The sequence below is a fragment of the Berghia stephanieae genome, chromosome 2 (genome assembly GCF_034508935.2).
Source record: "Berghia stephanieae isolate SIO BIC M18660-M18661 chromosome 2, UCSD_Bste_1.3, whole genome shotgun sequence".
In the NCBI taxonomy this organism is placed as follows: Eukaryota; Metazoa; Mollusca; class Gastropoda; order Nudibranchia; family Aeolidiidae; genus Berghia; species Berghia stephanieae.
In genome coordinates, this window is record NC_088361.1 from 49,402,154 (window position 1) to 49,422,630 (window position 20,477).

The 20,477-nt window shown below is 36.4% G+C and overlaps 1 protein-coding gene across 1 annotated transcript; it reads left to right on the plus strand.

Annotated features, from left to right (window-relative positions):
- The first annotated feature begins 21 nt into the window (after positions 1 to 21).
- On the plus strand, positions 22 to 6,638 carry LOC144965078 (uncharacterized). Its single transcript, XM_078899992.1, has 2 exons — positions 22 to 123; positions 2,146 to 6,638. The coding sequence occupies exon 2, from the start codon at positions 2,233 to 2,235 to the stop codon at positions 6,499 to 6,501; it is 4,269 nt and encodes a 1,422-aa protein (XP_078756118.1). The 5' UTR covers positions 22 to 123; positions 2,146 to 2,232; the 3' UTR covers positions 6,502 to 6,638.
- Positions 6,639 to 20,477: the final 13,839 nt, after the last annotated feature.

The window sequence follows — 20,477 nt, forward strand, 5'->3', positions numbered from 1 at the left end:
ATAAATGAGTGTAGGTATATTGCCGAACAACGCCTGATGTAAACAACATGGCGGATTTTCGATAAGAATAATAAACAAGCCAATGCTTGAGAAATTACTGACTTCGAATGCGCTTCTGTTCATGTGAGTTTGATCTGCTAACTTAAGCTTTTCTTTCTATAAACGGATATTTTTCTCTGTGGACCGTCTTGTGACAACAATTTTGATTAAAAAATGTTAATTGAAGACTGAAGAATATTATGCGACGATTCCAGTCCAGACGCAGCAGACAAAATTGTCAAAACCACCGTTTTAGTTACGAGAGGCCTTCCGTAAGCTCCTCGTGCTAATGGAAACAACTCAAATATTCCTTCAACTAACCTAGTACTTGTACCTTTAACTAACCCTAAAAGAAAAAAAAAAGAAAAAACAAACACACTAGGACCGTTACTTTTTTTTTTTTTAATAAGGACCTAACTATAAGTAACCCTAATAGGAAAAAATAATCCTCCTACCTCGAGCTAACTCTAATAGAAAAAAAAACAATCTAAGACTGCTTTGCACTACCTTTCAATACTTCAAAAACAAAAAGATGGAGGAGAACCAAAACAATGGTCATATTAGTTAGGAAATTTTAAAATTTCACTTATCTATCAAGGTTTATTCTAGATATTTTAAAATGCTACTACAATCTATTGACATATTGAAAAATAAACGCCTGACAAAAGATATCTGAGGAGAAAAAAGTTTAACAGTTTCCTTTGATACATCAATATGTTTTTATCTCAAAAGTCTGCAGAGTTTGTTGTTGTTGTGGCAAATAAATAACATATCTTTCACTCCCCTTTCCATCCCCTGATGATCCGCGCAGACTACCACTGCTAAGTTATTGAAAATTAAAGGTAATTGCATGCCACAAACAACAATGAAGCTTCTTATGAGATTGATAGGTACCAAAGATGTTATTGTTTCTCATACGCATAGCTTCGCTGATGGACAATAAAGCTAATCGTATTGAATGCTTGCTCTTTTTATATTTACAAGTATCCGGCCCTCATATTATTTGTTGACCAGGATAAGGTATACACTGTAGTTGTCGTCATCATCACCATCATCATCGTGTCTCTCTCTGTTGCCAACATAGTGATGATTACTCTGCTCAGGCCTTGGCCTAGCTGCCAGTGATGCGATCGTCAAATGTCAATCACTATTGATTAGAAATTAGGTTTCAAGCACATAGAAAATTCATAATCTTCATTAATTCATCAGGTTTAATAAAATGCATTTTCTAGAAAAAATGTGACAAGTTTTTATATAGTAATGTATATGACGACTTGCTTGAATGGTATGAATCACCATGGTTTCAAATTTACACACGACACACAACTGCCATCTGGAATTCGTTCCTAAGGAGACTTACAGTTTCTTACAAGTCCAAATCTCCCAGTTATGATAACTTGTCTCATGAGTTTTCTTTATTTTCTTTTTTGAAAATCCACCTCGACTATTGTTTTTTTCATACATGTAACTGCTTATGTTAATAAATTGTTTATTATATTGTATTTGCTTTGCAGAAAGTTTATTTGCAGCAAAAGTTTTGTTTCATAACAGCGTTTTGGACTATGACAAGTGTTGGTATGAGGAGTTAGTTGTATTATGAATTTATATAAAGTATATACAAGTACAATCTATTGTAGCCATTCAGTTAGGGATAAGTGATGTTAACAATACAGCTGATTTGGGGAAAGTTATTGTGAGATTTCATTGTATTCTTCTTTCTTCTTCTTCTTCTTCTTCTTCTTCTTCTTCTTCTTCTTCTTCTTCTTCTTCTTCTTCTTCTTCTTCTTCTTCTTCTTCTTCTTCTTCTTCTTATTATTATTATTATTATTATTATTATTATTATTATTATTATTATTATTATTATTATTGTTATTATTATTATTATTATTATTATTATTATTATTATTATCATCATTATTATTATTTGGATAAGAGAGAGAGAGAGAGAGAGAGAGAGAGAGAGAGAGAGAGAGAGAGAGAGAGAGAGAGAGAGAGAGAGAGAGAGAGAGAGAGCAAATTTTAAACAGATATATTCTGTCACAGTTTTCCCTTCTCATAAATGTTGTCTAGATTCTCACGCAGTCACTTTTTTTTCTTTTATTTTAGGTGATGCCACTTCACAATGATCGAGATTGCTAACCACAGAATTGTGTTTTGGATGGAAATCATAATGTAGATAAAAACCGAGGCAAAATGAGCTCAGATGTCAATATTGGGGACGATCAATCTTTGATCAACAATTCCCCAATTCATTCACCCAAACATGTTAGCAAGTCACTTCAAAATATCCGTAGTGACTGTGTTGAGGCCAAACCACCTAGGAAAAATGATAACGTTGAGAAACAGCACAGGAGAACCCATTCCCATACCTTGACAGCAGAAGGAGACAATAATAAGGGAATACAGCGATCCCACTCTTATCAGCATTCAACTCATGATGAAGTTGATCTAAGACTTATGGTTGTTTCCAGCAAAGTAAGAAACACATCATCCATCCGTCATGCTTTACTACCATCAGTTATTTTTGTTCTCTTCAATTTTGACTCTCATAACCTGGATGACTTATCAGCTCAGATATCCCAGGGTCTTTGTGGAAGAAAAATTTCTGGTGCTGCTTTTATTCTTAGTTGTACAGGATCAGCGCTTCAACTTATGGCAAAGGAGGAAAAAATGATCAACAAGGAAGGTGGGTTGGATAAAACCATGCAGGAGTTTTTCTTTCGCTTAGTACAAAATTACTTCACCGTGGCAAATTCATCCAGCAGAATAGATTTTCTTGCCTGGTACGGATTACAATGTTCTGGCACGGTCCCTCCATTGATTACAGAGCTTCATAGTTTGACTGGCGTTTCTGTAGGTATTTGGACAGACATAACGGGATACAGTAACTGCCAAAGCAAACCTGAAGAGGGTTCAAAGTTTAGCATTGGTGAAGCCTATTTTAGGCTTGAAAAACTTAGAAATTGGAGTGGTCGTCATCAACAAAGTCTTGCTGGTTTTGAAAAAATCAGGACAGTTGGGAAAGGAGCGTATGGAGCCGCTGTATTGTATAAAAAGAAAGATGATGAATCTCTTGTGATACTCAAAGAAATCAATATGCATGATTTAAATGCCTCGGAGCGTCAGATGGCTTTAAATGAAGTGAGTGTTCTTGCCATGCTGGACCACCCTAATATCATTAGCTACTATGACAGTTTTGAAGAAGATGGAGTTCTCATGATAGAAATGGAATATGCAGATAATGGAACATTAGCTCAATTTCTTTCCAAGCAAGATCACCCATTAGAAGAGAAAGATATTTTGACCATGTTTCAGCAGATTGTTGCAGCAATTAGGCATGTTCATTCCCACAATACACTTCATCGTGACCTCAAGACAGATAACATCTTTCTTACAAAGGAAGGGGTTATAAAAATTGGTGATTTTGGAATTTCAAAAATTATGGGGTCTGCCAACAAAGGTGCTCAAACTGTTCTAGGAACTCCTTACTACATAAGTCCGGAAATGTGCGAGGGGAAGGAATATAGTTTTAAATCTGACATTTGGGCACTGGGCTGTATTCTCTACGAAATGGCATGTCTCCAAAAAACATTTGAAGGATCAAATCTTCCTGCTTTAGTAAATAAGATCATGAGAGGTCAGTTTGCACCAGTGAAAGGTCATTATAGCGACGGCTTCAAGGACTTGGTGGAATATATGCTGCGGAAAGATCCTACAAAAAGACCTGAGGCTAATACAATAATGTATCAACTGATTCCAGAATTGATGAACAGATTCACAGGATCTGACCAAGAAGATGACACAAATGTATCTGAGAAGCTTGATGGAAAAGGCAAGTTGCGGTCAGTAATTTATTATTTGGAGTCTTCTACAACGATTCTCACTTGCATTAATGATTTACCTGCAAGAATGAAAGTGAAAAATATGTCAGTCGGGCCAGATCATGTCGTTGTCACCACTGTGGAAAGACAAGTGTTTTCCTGGGGTCTTGGGTATCATGGACAACTTGGTCATGGGGATACAAAAGACAGATACACACCTGTGTTGATTGAAGCATTGAAAGGAAAATCTGTAACATTAGTGTGTTGTGGAAGTGGTTTTAGTGTGTTTGGAAGTGATAACGGCTTGGTCCTTACATGTGGAGATGGGCGTACTGGAAGTCTCGGTCATGGAGACTGGAGTTCAATTACACGTCCAAGACTGATTGAATCGTTGCTCAGTGTTGACGTCGTGGCTATGGCATGTGGAATGGCTCATGTCACAGTCCTCGGGAGAAATGGTGTTGTTTTAGCATGGGGTGATAACAGCCATGGACAACTGGGTCTGGGAACTGAAGAGAATCAGTGTGTACCTGTAGAAGTTCAAATCTCTGAGCCTGTCATTTTCACAGACGTGCAGTGTGGAAATGATGGGACAATGCTGTTGACGGACGTTGGAAGTGTTTTTGCATGTGGGAATAATGAATATAATAAACTTGGTTTGAATAACCGACAGGGATTTCTTATGGCAATGAAAAACATATTCACAAAAACTGAAGTTGATGGACGCAATGTTCCAACACCTGTCAGGGCTTTGGCCCGACATCGTGTGATGTCCATCTCAATGGGGTCAAACCACACAGCTGTCATTGTTGAACCCGGGCATATCATCACTTTTGGAAAAAACACAGAGGGGCAATTGGGAACTCAGAATACAAAATCGTCAAGCGCTCCAGTAGAAGTGAAAGCACTGGAGGACAAAGTTATCAATCATGTACAATGCGGAGAACATTATACAATTGCCAGCACTAAAGATCATGAGTTGTTTTACTGGGGTTTGAAGTATACCATGCCATTTACATCACGTTACGAGGACACAACAAGTCAATCCAGTGCTAATGACAGTGGGACGATCATGAAATGGTCTTTACATACAGAGGCAAACCAGGTGGAATGCGTCAATACTCATCTCTCATATTCCAACGGCAGTACAAACGGTGATAAAAATTTAAAAGACAACAGCTCCATTTCTCAAAAACTCAATGAAAGAGATACTGGTAATGAATCAGCACAGGTTTTGTCATCACCTGAAAAGGAAAAGCAGGGATTTAGACCTTTGAGTAGTGTGCCAAAAAGAACTTGCAGTGCTGGTAGTAGTAGTCAGGAGAATTCAAAAGATAAAGATAAAGAAAAGGATCCTATTCGGGATGATTGTGTCATAATTTTCAATCCAACAGAACTGATCAAAATTAAAGTGGTGCAGAGTCATGAAAAAATGATTCTTGGAAACATTTACTGTCATGGAGAAAATCTTTTTATCCAAGTGGATACAACTGCTCCACCTCCTAGAAGACGCACCTTTAAGAAAAAAGTAGTCCGTCACAAGTCGAATCAGTCCATCAGTGCTGAAAGTACAAACCAAGCTAGTGGCTCTCAAGGAGTTGCATCAACTGCTAAAGGCAGTAAAGAAGACCATTCCTGCTCTTCTGAGACTTCCGAAATGGACACCCAAAGCAGTATCCCAACTTGGCTCAAAGAGGAGTTGGCTCAGAGTACGATTAATTTGAATGATGGGAATGAAGCTGATGATACGAGTGGTCAGTCTGATCAAGAAAGGATGGCAGATCGAATCGACTCATCCATGTCGAGTATTCAGGTGAACAGATCCATGACTCCAGTGAAAACAGATTTAAGTCATCCTGTTCTTACAGCTTCTCAAACCTTTGTCAGTGGAGATAAATGCAGTCCCAGAAATCCTGTGTATCTATCCCAGCCCAGAACTAGATTTGATTCGATGAATAGCTCAGAGAGTAATGCAGACAGTCATAATCTCCGAGCTGAGATGTCTGACAGCAGCTCAGGGGAAATAGCTAAAGTTGATAAAACAACCAAAAAGAATGGGTCAGTTCCTTCTGAAAGGCAAAGATCAGCAAATCCAAGAGGCTGTGGGTCGAGCCAGGGAATTAGACAGAAAGGTAAGGGGAAAGGTCGTGGGCAACCTCTATATCTGAGGGAACAAATTGCCAGCAGAGGGTTCATATCTGATGTAACTGTCAAAAGAAGAGAAGAGTCGTTATTGTTTGAATTGGAAAGAGTCAAACAAGAGAAAAAAGAGGCTGAGGCCCGAATTAGACTTTTGGAGCAGGAGAGGGAAAATCAGCAGGAGAATCTGAAACACGAGTCCAAAAGACATGCAAAAGATAGAGAGAAGATGTTGTTACTTGAAGTGGAACGAATGAGAAATGAAATAGATGCTCAGAACTGTCTTTTGGAGGACAGGCATAGAGTTGTTGGAGAACTTCAACAAAAGTTAGAAAAGGTTTTATCGGAAAAGCAAAGTTTCGAGGATGAATACACACCAAGAACCCCTCGGACTTACAGAGGGGATGATTCTGCCTCAGAACTGCCCACACCCAGGGCTGAAAGTTCTTCTTCTGCTTCCAGTAAGAAAAGTTATAGCAGTCGAATGTGTATGATTCAATAGATCTATTGTTTGAAATTGTGTTTGTTGAATGTTAACCATGGCTTTTTAACTCTCACGGGTTTCAAATTGCTCAGTTGATAGAGCACTCAATTAATAAGCTAAAGATGAACTATCAATAGCAGCCATAACTGAAACACTTTTTCATCTGGACCCTCTGTCCATATTGAAGAGTTGTGCGTTAGATCTGATTTTTGCAATAATATACTAGCGTCTTATTCAAAGAGTAGTTCATATCGTTCAATGGAACTACTTTTTTTGAAAATTTCAATCCTCTGGCTAAATTATACAGTCAAAAAGGTGAAAATGGAAAGGCTTTGAATGGGACTTGTCTGTACCGTTTCCTATCCGAAACCTTTCCATTTTCACCTTTTCTTTCATTAGTATTTTTCACAATCCCAGGCTTCAGACAGCCCCCAGCACTCTCTACCAATCGTCTGGCTACATTCATAAGTCATACCAAAATACAATAAATGTGACCCACCTTCTCAAACCAGTATTTTGTAGTGATGACTTAGATCCTGAAAATAGAATTTACCGACAAAAATACCTGATCTAAGTTTAAGTGATATTAAGCTGCTAGAAGCTGTAAACTGTAAAAAGTAATAACAAAAAATGAATATAACAGCTTCAATAAAGAACAAAATACCAAACACGGAACATTTCGGGCCCAAAACCCTTCTTCAGTCAACAACAAAAAACAATAAAGACATAAATTCATTACTAAATTCCAGAATTTAGTAATGTATTTATGTCTTTATTGTTTTTTGTTGTTGGCTGAAGAAGGGTTTTGAGCCCGAAATGTTTCGTGTTTGGTATTTTTTTTTTGGTTGTTTTTTTAAGCTGTTATATTCATTTTTGTTTATTACTGATATAAGTTTATATGTTTTGGACTTTTTCGTCGTTGGGAAATATCAGAGTTAGTTTCTTTAAGTACCAAAAATGAAGATCTCTCAGTTCTTATCATTTGAATATTAAAATCACTTTTTCATGTCTTGTCCAGTTCACTGTTATAATAAAGTTTGAGATGGTGGCTTACAAATAAACCATATTATACCTCAGCATGTTTCACAGTAGCAACAACTAAAACACTCTTTTACCAGTTTTATGTTGTTACCTCAATGTCTTTTGTATCTCTTTAGGATCCATTTCTGTTTTAAATATCAAACAATGAATCTTAACATAATATGTTCAATTATGTCTTCCACAAGTTCATCGCTGTTTCACTCACTATTACTGTGACCAACAACTGTTTACATTTTTCAGGGTATATGAATCTTATTTAAACGTGTCAATGTAGTAATGTACGATTCTTTCAGCTCTTTGTATTTATTAAACGAGTTATTTTTATCGTGCCCAATAACACAACGAGTTTGCGAGTATGTATTATTGCACGATAAAAATAAAATGAATTTAATAAATACAAAGAGATGAAAGAATATGTTTATTTCACCTCTCCAATTAAGATTATTAGATATTTTGTAACCAAATGGTGTGGTATTAGTAAGTACTTCTATTCACCATAATTTGTATCTTTCTCCTTCTGCTTGAATGACAATTTGACCCAAAAACAAAAGCGTTGGATTTATATTCATACGTACCAAAATATTTTTTTAAAAATTACCAGTCAGCTGTCTTTTACACCTTATTTCACACCAATAAAATGTACGAAAATATTCTGCAATCGTTGAATAAAATTTTTATTCAACGCGTTCAAAGCATTTTTCAAGGATTACGTATTTACTAAGACACGATAAGGTTTTCCTATGGGAGGGGTGGAATAGTCCTGCTTCAACCTCAATGTTTTAGTTTTCCATATTTCATACTTGACTGTAGTGTAAAGGTCATAGATAAGTATATATTCTGGTTTACTTGAATAATTTTGATGTTGTTTATTTTATTTTTATACGTCAGATTGATTGTGATCACCTTTATTTAAACTATCATTAATGATTCAGATATCATTTTCATTGTCCACGTCGTAATCATCATCATCAATCATCATCACCATCATCATCATCATCATCATCACCATCATCATCATCTTTGTGTTCTTGCTCTGCCCTTGTGGTTGATTTATGCAAACTATTTATATTAAATTATATGAAGGTGATAATAAATCTGGGTTATATTGATCAGAAGATCAAGGCCATGAGCTCATACTCGTACCACAATGGCCGCACAATGCCAGAATATATATATATATATACCATATATATATGGATTGAAAATGAGAGGTCCCCTCGGTCGGTCTCGCCCAAACTGTACATTGTCTGTATCCGTCCAAAAACGCTCAACAGGCTGCATGTGGCTATATTATTGTCCACGAATGAGGCACTCAGTGTGGAATTTTTAAACATTTGGTCCAGCATATTTTTCAAATGTAATAGTATAATAATTTATAATTATCCGTCCATTTATTTAGTTATATATTTATTTTAACAACCAAGATATTCTGAAAAATAAAAATTGTTGCACTTTTTTTCGTAGAATGACGATAGATGTTTTATTTATTTCAAATCTATTCTTGTAGTGTGAAAATATAATATTTTCATTTTAGCATTAAATGGATATTTTGATTATTTACTCATTGAAAAATGTTTGTTTTGTTGTTTGTTATTTTTTTTTTGTCAATGGCGTATTGAATTTTATTCATATGTTTGCAGCTATGCATCCGATATTCATTTACAAAATCCGTCCCTCGATTTTCTTCATATTGATCATAAGGCTAAAATAGTATCACCTTAAAAACACGGTTGGTCACATTTAAACATGTATTTTACTTTTTGTCTACTACTTTGAACAGTTTTTATTTTGATGCCTTAACACTCTATAGTTTTTATATTGAAAAAGGATCTGTGATGTTGTGATATTCCTGTTTTTTTGCCGGATTACTGTTGTTTTTATTATGCTGCACAATATTTGCTGATTTTAAAAAAGAAATATTAATAATAGATCTGCACTTTTTGTGATATTATTTTGTAGTTTCCATTTTAATTGGCTTTTGTTACGATTTACGTTGTACAACCAGGGTGGGGTTCCTGACCTCCCATAGTTGGCAGGGGGGTGCATACTGTGTCTTCTATCCCCTTAAATGTGTTTTCCAACATGCTTTCTGTCTTTGTCTTGGAATGAGATTACTTGTTTTGTCCTGGACCTGGCCGGATCCTAGCTGGAAGGGAAACAGTCAAATGCATAGTTATTGTTTTGGGAGATGATATTTTTTCCCTGTAAATCGTCTATCTGTTATGTATTATTATATTTGTGATTTTGAATGTATAATGTAAGCATTTGAGTGTATTCCTCTTTGTTGGATTTTGTGCTTGTGTCCGGATGAGACTTATAAGTGATTTCAAACTAAGTACATTGGTGGGATGCTCTTGGAATCTACATCTGATCCCTATTTGTTCCCAGTTCCCCTATGTCTTACTTTTCCTTGGGTGCTGTAATTGTAATTCTAGAACTTTACTATCACATTTTCTTCTTTTTTTTACTGGCACGACGGGTCTCAATTCCCCCTACATGAGAAAAATACTCAATATTTTAAAGAGATATCTTATTTACTTAATTTTATTTGATTTAGCCAACTATGTGGACAGATACAATTTTGTGTGTTTTTGAACTATATTAATTCTGTTGTCTCTACATAAACCTGATGAACTACATTTTCTTGAAATAGAGAGTTAATCTATACTTTTAAAAAAAAAGAAAAGAAGATACGATCGGGTATCAAGATTATTCTGCACCGCCCGTGTTAAATTTTTGCCAATGCGCACAGAACATCTGGCAAATCTAAAAACTGTAAGACTATTTTTTACACATTGATATACGAGTAACCTGCAAACATTTTTAAAATTAAGGGTAATTTTATTTCCCGTTGACTCAAATGATTATTTATAACATCTGCTAGGGCATAATGATGGTACCCATACTCCCGTTGTTTAAAAATGACCCACAGTATATACAATGTTAAACAAATAGCACATACTGTGTTCTATAATAAAACGGCAGTCATAATGTTAGGTCATTTACCAGCGGGAATCGCCATCTGACTGTTTTGTTGCCAGATTCATTTGTGCACCTCTACTACAAACTTTATTTTGATTGCGATCGTCAATGGCTTTACAGATTCGTCTCGATCTATGTTATTTCCACAATGCAGTAGTATAATAACTAAAATAGATGATTGCCTATCCGTAATGGGCTTTACTTTACCGCAAAGATTGCGGTTTTTCAACTAGTGAATATCTAGTATAATGTAAGCATTTGAGCGTATTCCTTAGTGGGATCTTGTGTTGGTTTCTGGGTGAGACATTTAGGTGATCTCAAACTAAGTACATTGACAGTGTGCTCTTGGACTCTACATCTGATCCCTATTTGTTCCCAGCTCTCCTTTGTGTTTCCTTTTCTTGGGTGCTTTAATTGTAATTCTAGAATTTTACTATCCCATTTTCTTCCTTTTCACTTGCCCTGATATAACCTAAATGTGTTGCAAGCACCCTAAAACTCTTAAAAACAAACAAACTAGTGAATATCTAGTATAATAGAACTTGTTTCATTTCTTCTTAACATAACTTTTACTCCAAACACTGTTTTCGTGAAATTTATGCTTAATTTTTTAAAATCAAGAACGGTGTTAAAATGTGGTTTTTAAGTATCTATGTGCACGGGGAGAAAAGAACTTTGATTCTTTTATTTGATGTGATATGTATTTATTTTATTATTGTTATAAGCATTTCATTATCATTGTTATTTTATTGATTTTCAACATTAATTTATTGCGTAAAGAACATTCGCTTTTATGCTATCTAGTGTTTGTTTTGGTTTTGTAGACGAGATTGCATTAATTCATGTGGGCGTCTGTTCTTAACAATTTGATTTATTTTATTCTTTACGGTGAAATCCGCATAAAGTCAACACTCTTAAATTAAAAATCTGCTTAAAATTAAGACATCTTGTTGGTCACACGCTTTCTGTTCTTCATCCATGCGTGTTCCATTGATAATGGATAACGTGACTTTGCTTAAAGATAACCATTCTGTCTCGTCCGGTGGTGTTGGCTTTAATAGGATTCCACTGTATTCCATTAGACAGGGAGATCTCATCCTCCTATGAGCCAATGCTTGTCATACACACACACACATACACACACACACACACACATCGTATATACGTACTTTAATAATTATAAATTAACTGACAGCCGCAAAACTAGTAGTAGTTTTAACTTTTGATTAAACACATTGTAAATAGGTGTTTGGTTTGATTTCAACATACATTGTTATTATTATTTTTATTATTATTATTATTGTTGTTATTATTATTATTATTATTATTATTATTATTATTATTATTATTATTATTATTTATTATTATTATTATTATTATTATTATTATTTTATTATTATTTATTATTATTATTATTATTATTATTATATATTATTATTATTATTATTATTATTATTATTATTATTATTATTATTATTATTATTATTATTATTATTTTATTTTTATTTTTATTTATTATTTATTTATTATTATTTATTATTTTATTATTATCTACTATCATTATATTTTATTATTTATTATTATAACTGTTATTATTATTATCGTTATTATTAAAAAGGGCATATCTCACAACCACTTTAGATTTTATACAATTGTACATCATATTCTTCCAAAGTATCTTGCCATTATAAAATATTCTATTTACGTTTACCCAAAAAAAAAAAAAAAGATTTGCATAGACCGATACCGACGTCTACAGATATGTAGGTCTGACATCCGAAACCACTTATGGGCCTAGTTTAACATTGTTGAAATGGACAATATTTTGCATCATTTTTTGGACATTTACATTACAACAATGAGCCATAACGAATTGGGTTATCAGACCTGCAAATAAGTGAACGTCGACCAATACAAAATAAGTGAAATATTCATTATGCCCTTCTTTATGTCACATATACTCTGTGGAGCTGTTGCCGAACACGTGCGTATCTATCATTTGTAACCCAACGTCTCAAAACGGTATGTATGTCGGAGTGAACTCGATACTGAAAATGAAATCCACAAGGGAAAATATTAATTTAGAAAAGTGAGTGGAGCAGGCACTTATGTTAATAACAACAAGAAATGAAGCGAGTAGAAAAGTGCCAGAAGTCAATTTACGTTTACCCAAAATAGACCAACACCGACGTCTACATATATGCAGATCTGACATCCGAACCGTGTATTGGGCATAGTTTAATATTGTTGTAATGGACAATATTTTGCGTCATTTTTTGTTTTGTTTTGAATTTCCATTACAACAATGAGTCCATAAAGAATTGGGTTATCAGACCTTCGAATAAGTGCACGTCGATCCGACATAGTACCTTTTGAAGACAATGAGAACATTTAGTTATTGATGGTTTCACACAGTCTACTTTTTGGTCTCTTATGTTCCACCAAGGAACCAAAAGGATAAGTTAGGTTACAGTTTACAGTGTGCCATTTCATGCTTTTTCATTTGCTTTTCTTTGAATTTTACTGATTGGTTATTGGCAATGTTATATATATGCAGGTCTGACATCCGAACTCACTTATGGGTCTAGTTTATCATTGTCGTAATGGACAATATTTTGCGTCATTTTTTTTTTGTTTGTTTTTTTTTTAGTTTTCCATGAGCCCATGAGGAATTAGGTTATCAGACCTGCAACTAAGCGCACACCGGTTATGGGTGGTTTGTGTTTATAATATATCCATTAATATGTCATAATGTTTAATCTGTTCACTGCCGTACTCAAAAACACGTATTTAAAACTTGGCCAGAAAACTCGTCCTTCGAATATCAATCTATTTAAAGGATCCTCATCTTGGCAAAAAAAAAACCTCTCAAACTTGGGACATCGCGAAGTCTTCGTTAAAGTCCCAGGTTTGAGAGTTTTCGTCAGGAGGAAGGTCGTTTAAATCGATCGATATTTGAAGGAAGCATTTTGTGGCCAACTTTTTAAATACGAGTTTTTCTAGAGTTCAGCGTTACCTGTTGAAGGGAAATTAATCATGCATACATTTTAACAAAAACTCTCAAACCCGGGGCTTCGTGGAGTGTGGACGAAGTTGGTACTGTGTTCACAGTTTTTGGACACTTTAAAAAGTCATAAATACTAAAAAAATTTGATGCCAAAACGTCAGTTTTTATTTTATTTTATTTTTAAATATTTAGCCCATAGAACTGATGAATACAAATATATTCCTTAGTTTTTCCAAATAACGTCGTTTTAGAGTATTTTTGTGTAGAATCTTACCAGAACTACATTTTACAGACCTCCCCAGTACTACGAAAAATTCGTAAATTACGAAATTTCGTCTCCAATTTTAGAGCATCGTGAGCATCTAAGTCATTGACACTTATTTTAAATGAAAGTTGATTTCATACTATATAATTTCAAGGATTTTTTAGTATTATTTAATCATTGTGAGGGTAAATTGTTGATCTATAAAGTTAATTATAGCGACTTCTATTTTTTTTTCTTCTAAAAATTACAAATTTTTAAATTTTCAAGTTGGCAGGTCTGCCTTTTGGCACATCCTCCGTTACACTTTAAAGCGGGTACCACTATTATTAATGGCAATCATACGAGAATACATGTAAGCATGTTTTGTTTTTTTTCAGCACAGATTTCTTTTTTATTGTTTTTTTATTTCAAAATTTTAGAAATTTGAAATGGAATTCTGAGGTTCGATCCCCATTCGAGGAAGACTGATTTTGGGGGATGGTTTGTTATTTTTTCTTGTATTTTTCTTTCTTGCTCTGTCTCTCACTTTTCATACACGCTTATTCCGATCCAATAAATTTTTTCTTTTGTTTTTTATTTATTTATTTTGTTTTTGGTGCGTTTTATTTGAGATCTGTAATTTTTTTCCTCCTGCCATCTTGTTTTATACTAAGGCTGAAATGACATACAAGTGTCGCTAGTTCCGTAAAACCCCCCAAAATTTAACCAAAACATCAGTGACTACATCACTAATACAGTAAAACTGTGCCTGTTTACATTTCAAAGCGGGTCCCACTATTCTTCCGCACTCTGAAAAAAAAATTCAAAATATTTAAAATTTTGGCCAGCAAACTCGACCTGCCAAGATGAGGGTCATTTTAATCGATCGATATTTGAATGACGAGTTTTCTGGCCAAAATTTTAAACACGTGTTATTTTTTTTTTTTTTTCTCAGAGACCAGTATCATTATTGTTTGGCATGATACGAGAATATACATGTAAATATTTTATGTCAGCACCCATCTCTTTTATTGGTTTGGATTTCAAAATGGTAGACATTTCAAATTGTATTCAATTCTTATTTTTTGAAATAAAATCTTCAAATAAATATAAACGTTACGATGCGTTTTTTTATTTGTGGCCTATCTTGTCACAACGGTATTACATTGGGGCGAACCAGATGCTAAAAAAAGGGACGTCATTGACCAGTAAAGTGATATATGTCACCTATCTTGTCATAACGATATTACATCTGGATGGGGTTTCTGACCTCCCATAGTGGGCAGGGAGGCACTTACTGTGTCTTCTATCCCAGTATACTTGGTGGGGTTCCTGACCTCCCATAGTGGACAGGGAGCCACTTACTGTGTCTTCTATCCCAGTATACTTGGTGGGGTTTCTGACCTCCCATAGTGGGCAGGGAGGCAGTTACTGTGTCTTCTATCCTCCTATATCTGTTTTCCAACATGCTTTCATCTTTGTCTTGGGATGAGATTACTTGGCTTTGTTCTGGCCCTGGCCGAGTACCTCCGTCTGGGAGGGAAACAGTCAAATGTATAGTTAGAGTTTTGAGAGATGATATGTTTTACATGGCCCAAAAGGGTACGAAGCACAAAAGAGTTCGACTTCCCGCCGTGAGCAAGTCAACCTCGCCTTAGCTCACTTTACGGCTCTGCACTGCGGCTGACGCCTGGATTATTCCAGTCTTTATTTGGAATAAACCCTAAAGACAAATTTCTCCATGGGGATGAATAAAGGGACTTTATTTATTATTTTATTATTATTTATTTATAAACTCTTAAAAGCAACAAAAAATTTTTTATAAAAAACATTCCTCCTCCGCGATCGTCCATACAAAGTCTAATTGTTCTACCAATCATCTCATTTCGGGTACAGTATCGGATGACATTCAGAGTAATGAAGACCGTGACACTTTCAATAGCACGGAGACCCAGCAAGAGTCCCGATACAAAAACCTCAGCAATGCTCGTTCAATTGGGCAGATGGACCGATAGGAATAGAAAGGATAAGTTTTGCTTTCAATCTTTGGGCAAGAATGAGCAACAATGGAATACGCTTAATAATAATAATAATAATAATAATAATAATAATAATAATAATAATAATAATAATAATAATAATAATAATAATAATAATAATAATAATAATAATAATAATGGTGATGATGATGATGATGATGATGATGATGATGATGATGATGATGATGATGATAATGTTATTTATAAGCGCTCAATGTCCACATAAGTGCTCAGCGGCGCATTTCAATATTAATTGTCATTCAAACATTCCTTTTTTGACAATTTTGAGAATACATATGAAGAAACAAACACATTCACATGCACACAAACTCAATCAGAGATACATTTACATTCATACACAAACATACATTTACACACATACTTCCACCAATATTACTCACTAACGTTTGTAACTTATTCTAACGAAAGACATTTGAATTGAAGAATTGCAATACAAGTCAGTGGAAATTGTCAGTCAGAACTTAAGTTCAAAACTGGATTAGAATTTCCTTAGCAAGTCTGGTATCCTTTGGATAGGACGCTAGTCTATAGCAGGGAGTTCCGATAGCTCAGTTGGTAGAGCTGTCGCTTCACACGCAAAGGGACTAAGATCGATACCGGGTGCAGTCGAGATTTTTCCAAAGGATAGCAAGCAATTGCTAATTGTCCGTTTCACACTGTAGAAACCGGGATAAACCTCGCCTCCATGAGCCTCATGGCTCTGAAGGACTACTTTTTTAAATAGCAGGACACGGTCAATATTAATTGTTTCAGAGCTAGGACATTTTATTATCTGTAGATAATATCTATAGATCTATATTCTGCGACTATGTGGTCTATTGGTATGACACTCGCTTTCGGATTGGAAGGGTTCCAGCCTCGCTGGAGTTGAGTCCTTGGAAAAGACTCTTTACTTACATTCTCTAACCGTACTCAAGTATAAAATGAGTACCTGGCCGTTAACAGCGTTGTCTTTGTCCGAAAAATTGTAATATCGCCTAACAGGCGTCATGTCCCGTCCTACATGTTAAATGTTGCTGTTTGTAAAGCGCTTTGAGCACATTTAGTGGATATTGCGCTATATAAAAAAGCTCAATAGATGCCGCTGTCTCAGATCCTTTGGATAGGACGCTGGTCAATTGCAAAGTACTTTCCACCAGATCACGTGAAACAAACTCAGATAACATAACCTCTGGCTGGGTGAACAAGGGGGCGGGGTTTGAACAAAAAAAAAAAAATGCGAATTCACCTGGGATCGATCTTGGCCCATTCATGTGTGAAGGGAGTGCTCTACCAACTGGGCAATCCCTCTCCCTCTCTCTCGCTCTCTCTCTCTCTCTCTCTCTCTCTCTCTCTCTCTCTCTCTCTCTCTCTCTCTCTCTCTCTCTCTCTCTCTCTCTCTCTCTCTCTCTCTCTCTCTCTCTCTCTCTCTCTCTCTCTCTCTCTCTCTCTCTCTCTCTCTCTGAGTTCCTTGATGTGCATGTCTTTTTCTTTCTTCTAGAAAGGGCGTTGAGTACAAAATCAATTACATAACGATTTATCGATCATCATATCGCTTCTTCGTACAATGTTATACCGCTACACTTTTATATTTATGCAGTAGTCTCCCTTTGTACATCTTTTGAAGTTCGCCTGTCCATAAATGAATCCACGGCCCCCCCCCCCCCCCCCCCCCTTCAGCTCAACTAGCATATCTCTCTGTTTGTCTGTCTGTCTGTCTGGCTGGCTGAGCATTCGTGCCTCTGTATATCCAATTATTTGTTCTCATGTTTCATATCTACCCCCCCCCCCCCCCCCCCCCCCCCAAACCACCGTTTCTTCCTCTTCTCTGTATACAGCATGATACATTTATTATTGCCTTTAGTATGGAAGATGCTAGCCGGAATTGCCAGGTATTTTTCATTGATTAATAATACTCTAATGTATCAAATGGAACCCCCCTCCGTCTTCGTTGGTCAAATTGCTACCCCCCCCCCCCCCCTTTCTATACCGACCGACCCCCCCCCCCCCCATTACTACCCCCCCCCCCCCCCCCGTTTTTTTGATCCACTAGATTATACCATTTACCAACCATCTACGTAACATTACAACAGACACACATCTCTCGTCTTATACCAAGCGATGTCTAATGTGGTTAATCATCGGACGGGTGACAATGATAGCTAAACCCGGGTCCTGGCGTTTTGTCGTTGGGTAAAGCACTTTACATACATTGCCTCACTGAATTCAAGCGTGAATGAGATTCTGGCATGACCGACGTTGAAAGAGGACTTGCGGATGACTCCCAGCTTTGAGAGATTTTGCCAAGATGAGGGGGAATTTTAATCGATCGGCATTTGAAGGACGAGTTTCTGGTCAAAAATATTTTATTCGTGTGTTTTGAGAGGACGGCAGAAAGATGTATCAAGCATACGCCACCGTTTCCCAAACTCCTTATGTTCCACCAAGGAACCAAGAGGCAGGGGCGTGGCTATATTGGTTGATTTGGTGCCTGGCACCGCATCCATCTTTTAAAAATGGATTACAGCATTTATAAAATAATAAAACTGAGAAATGGTAAATACCGCCTCTTACTTTTTTGAGTACGTCTTTAAAAAATTTTTTCTTTCTTTTATATTTACAAATATAGCATGTTTTAGTCATTTTCTTCTGATTCTGGCACCACCTTATACTGTAATCATGCCACGCCACTGCCAAGAGGAAAAGTAAATAAGTAAGTCATAATATTTAAAAAATCCCATACACAATAGAACATGTTTAGAGGACGGTGCACTCTGTGGTCTTGTGGTTTGACGCTTTACAAACCCTTGTAAAGCGCTTTGAGCACATTTAGTGGATATTGCGCTATATAAAGCTCAAAATTATATTTTTTACAAGAGGTCCCTAGCCAACAGCAAATCTTAATTAAGATATCGGATGAGACATGACGGTTGTTAGTAATTAAACCATATTATATTCGTTTCCGACAGACACGACCCTGTTAATAGCCATGTACTCATTTAACACCTGAGTACGGTGAGAGAATGTGAATAAAGAGTATTTCCCAAGAACTCAACTATGCGTCATCCAGAGCGAGACTCGAACCCAGGACCTTTCGATCCGAAGGCGAGTGTCATACCACAAAACCATAGAGCACCTCTAATGCACGACAAGCAGCTTGTGGTAAGTTGCTATCTCCCTCTCTATATCTCTCTCTCTCTCCTCTCTCTCTCTCTCTCTCTCTCTCTCCCTTTCTCTCACTCTCTCTCTTTCTGTCTTACCCTCTCTATATCGCTCGCTTTCTCTCTATTTCTCTCTCTCTCACTCTCTCTCTCTCTCTCTAAATCTCTCTCTTTCTCTCTCCCTCCTTCTTTATCTCTCTCGTTCTCTCTCTCTTCTTTTCTTTCTTTCTCTCTCTCTCTCTCTCTCTCTCTCTATCTCGCTCGCTTTCTCTCTTTTTCTCTCCTTCTCTCTCTCCACCTCTCTCTGTCTCTCTCTTTCCCTCCCTCTCCCGCTCACCTTCTCTCTCTCTCACACACACACACACAAACACACACACACACAAACACACACACACACACACACACCCACTTTATCCAGCACTGACTCAATACAACCTTCAGTAGATTCCTGTGTAACGGTTTGTCTCCGGACGATGACCACCCAATCGACACATCATCGTATGTTGTTATTTGGCATTTCCCATTTCAAAGACTTACGTCAACGACTATCCCAGACCTGCCAACTTGGAAATCTCTCTTTATCTCTCTCTCTCTCTCTCTCTCTCTCTCTCTCTCTCTCTCTCTCTCTGTGTGTGTGTGTGTGTGTGTCTGTCTGTCTCTCTCTCTCACATACTCACACACATATACACACACACATACACACACACACACACATAGACACATACTTTATCCAGCATTGGTTCAATACAACCTTAAGTAAATTTCTGTGTAAGGGTTTGTCTCCGGAAGATGACCACCCAATAAACACATCATCATTTGTTATTATTTTGCGTTTCCCATTTCAGAGACTTACGACGACTATCCCAGACCTGTCAACGTGGAAATCTCTCTTTATCTCTCTCTCTCTCTCTCTCTCTCTCCCTCTCTCTCTCTGTGTGTCTCTCTCTCTGTCACACACACACACACACACACACACAAGCACACACATTTATCCAGCACTGGCTCAAAACAACCTTCAGTAGATTCCTGTGTAACGGTTTGTCTCCTGACGATGACCACACAATCAACACAACATCATTTGTTATTTGCGTTTCCCATTTCAGAGACTTACGACGACTATCCAAGACCTGCCAACTTGGAAATCTCTCTCTATCTCGCTTGCTTTCCCTTTACTTCTCCCTCTCTCTCTCTCTCTCTCTCTCTCTCTCTCTCTCTCTCTCTCTCTCTCTCTCTCTCTCTGTGTGTGTGTGTGTCTCTCTCTCTCATACACTCACACACACACACACACGCAAACGCACACATAGACACATAATTCATCCAGCATTGGTTCAATACAACCTTAAGTAAATTTCGGTGTAACGGTTTGTCTCCGGACGATGAACACCCAATCAACACAACATCATTTGTTGTTATTTGGCGTTTCCCATTTCAGAGACTTACGACAACGACTATCCCAGACCTGTCAACTTGGAAATCTAAAAATTCGTAATTTTTTGGGAGATAAAGATTGTAATCGCTAT

Bases quoted from the DNA above. Each gene is read 5' to 3' on its own strand.
- LOC144965078 (XM_078899992.1), top strand. From the start codon at position 2,233: ATGAGCTCAGATGTCAATATTGGGGACGATCAATCTTTGATCAACAAT.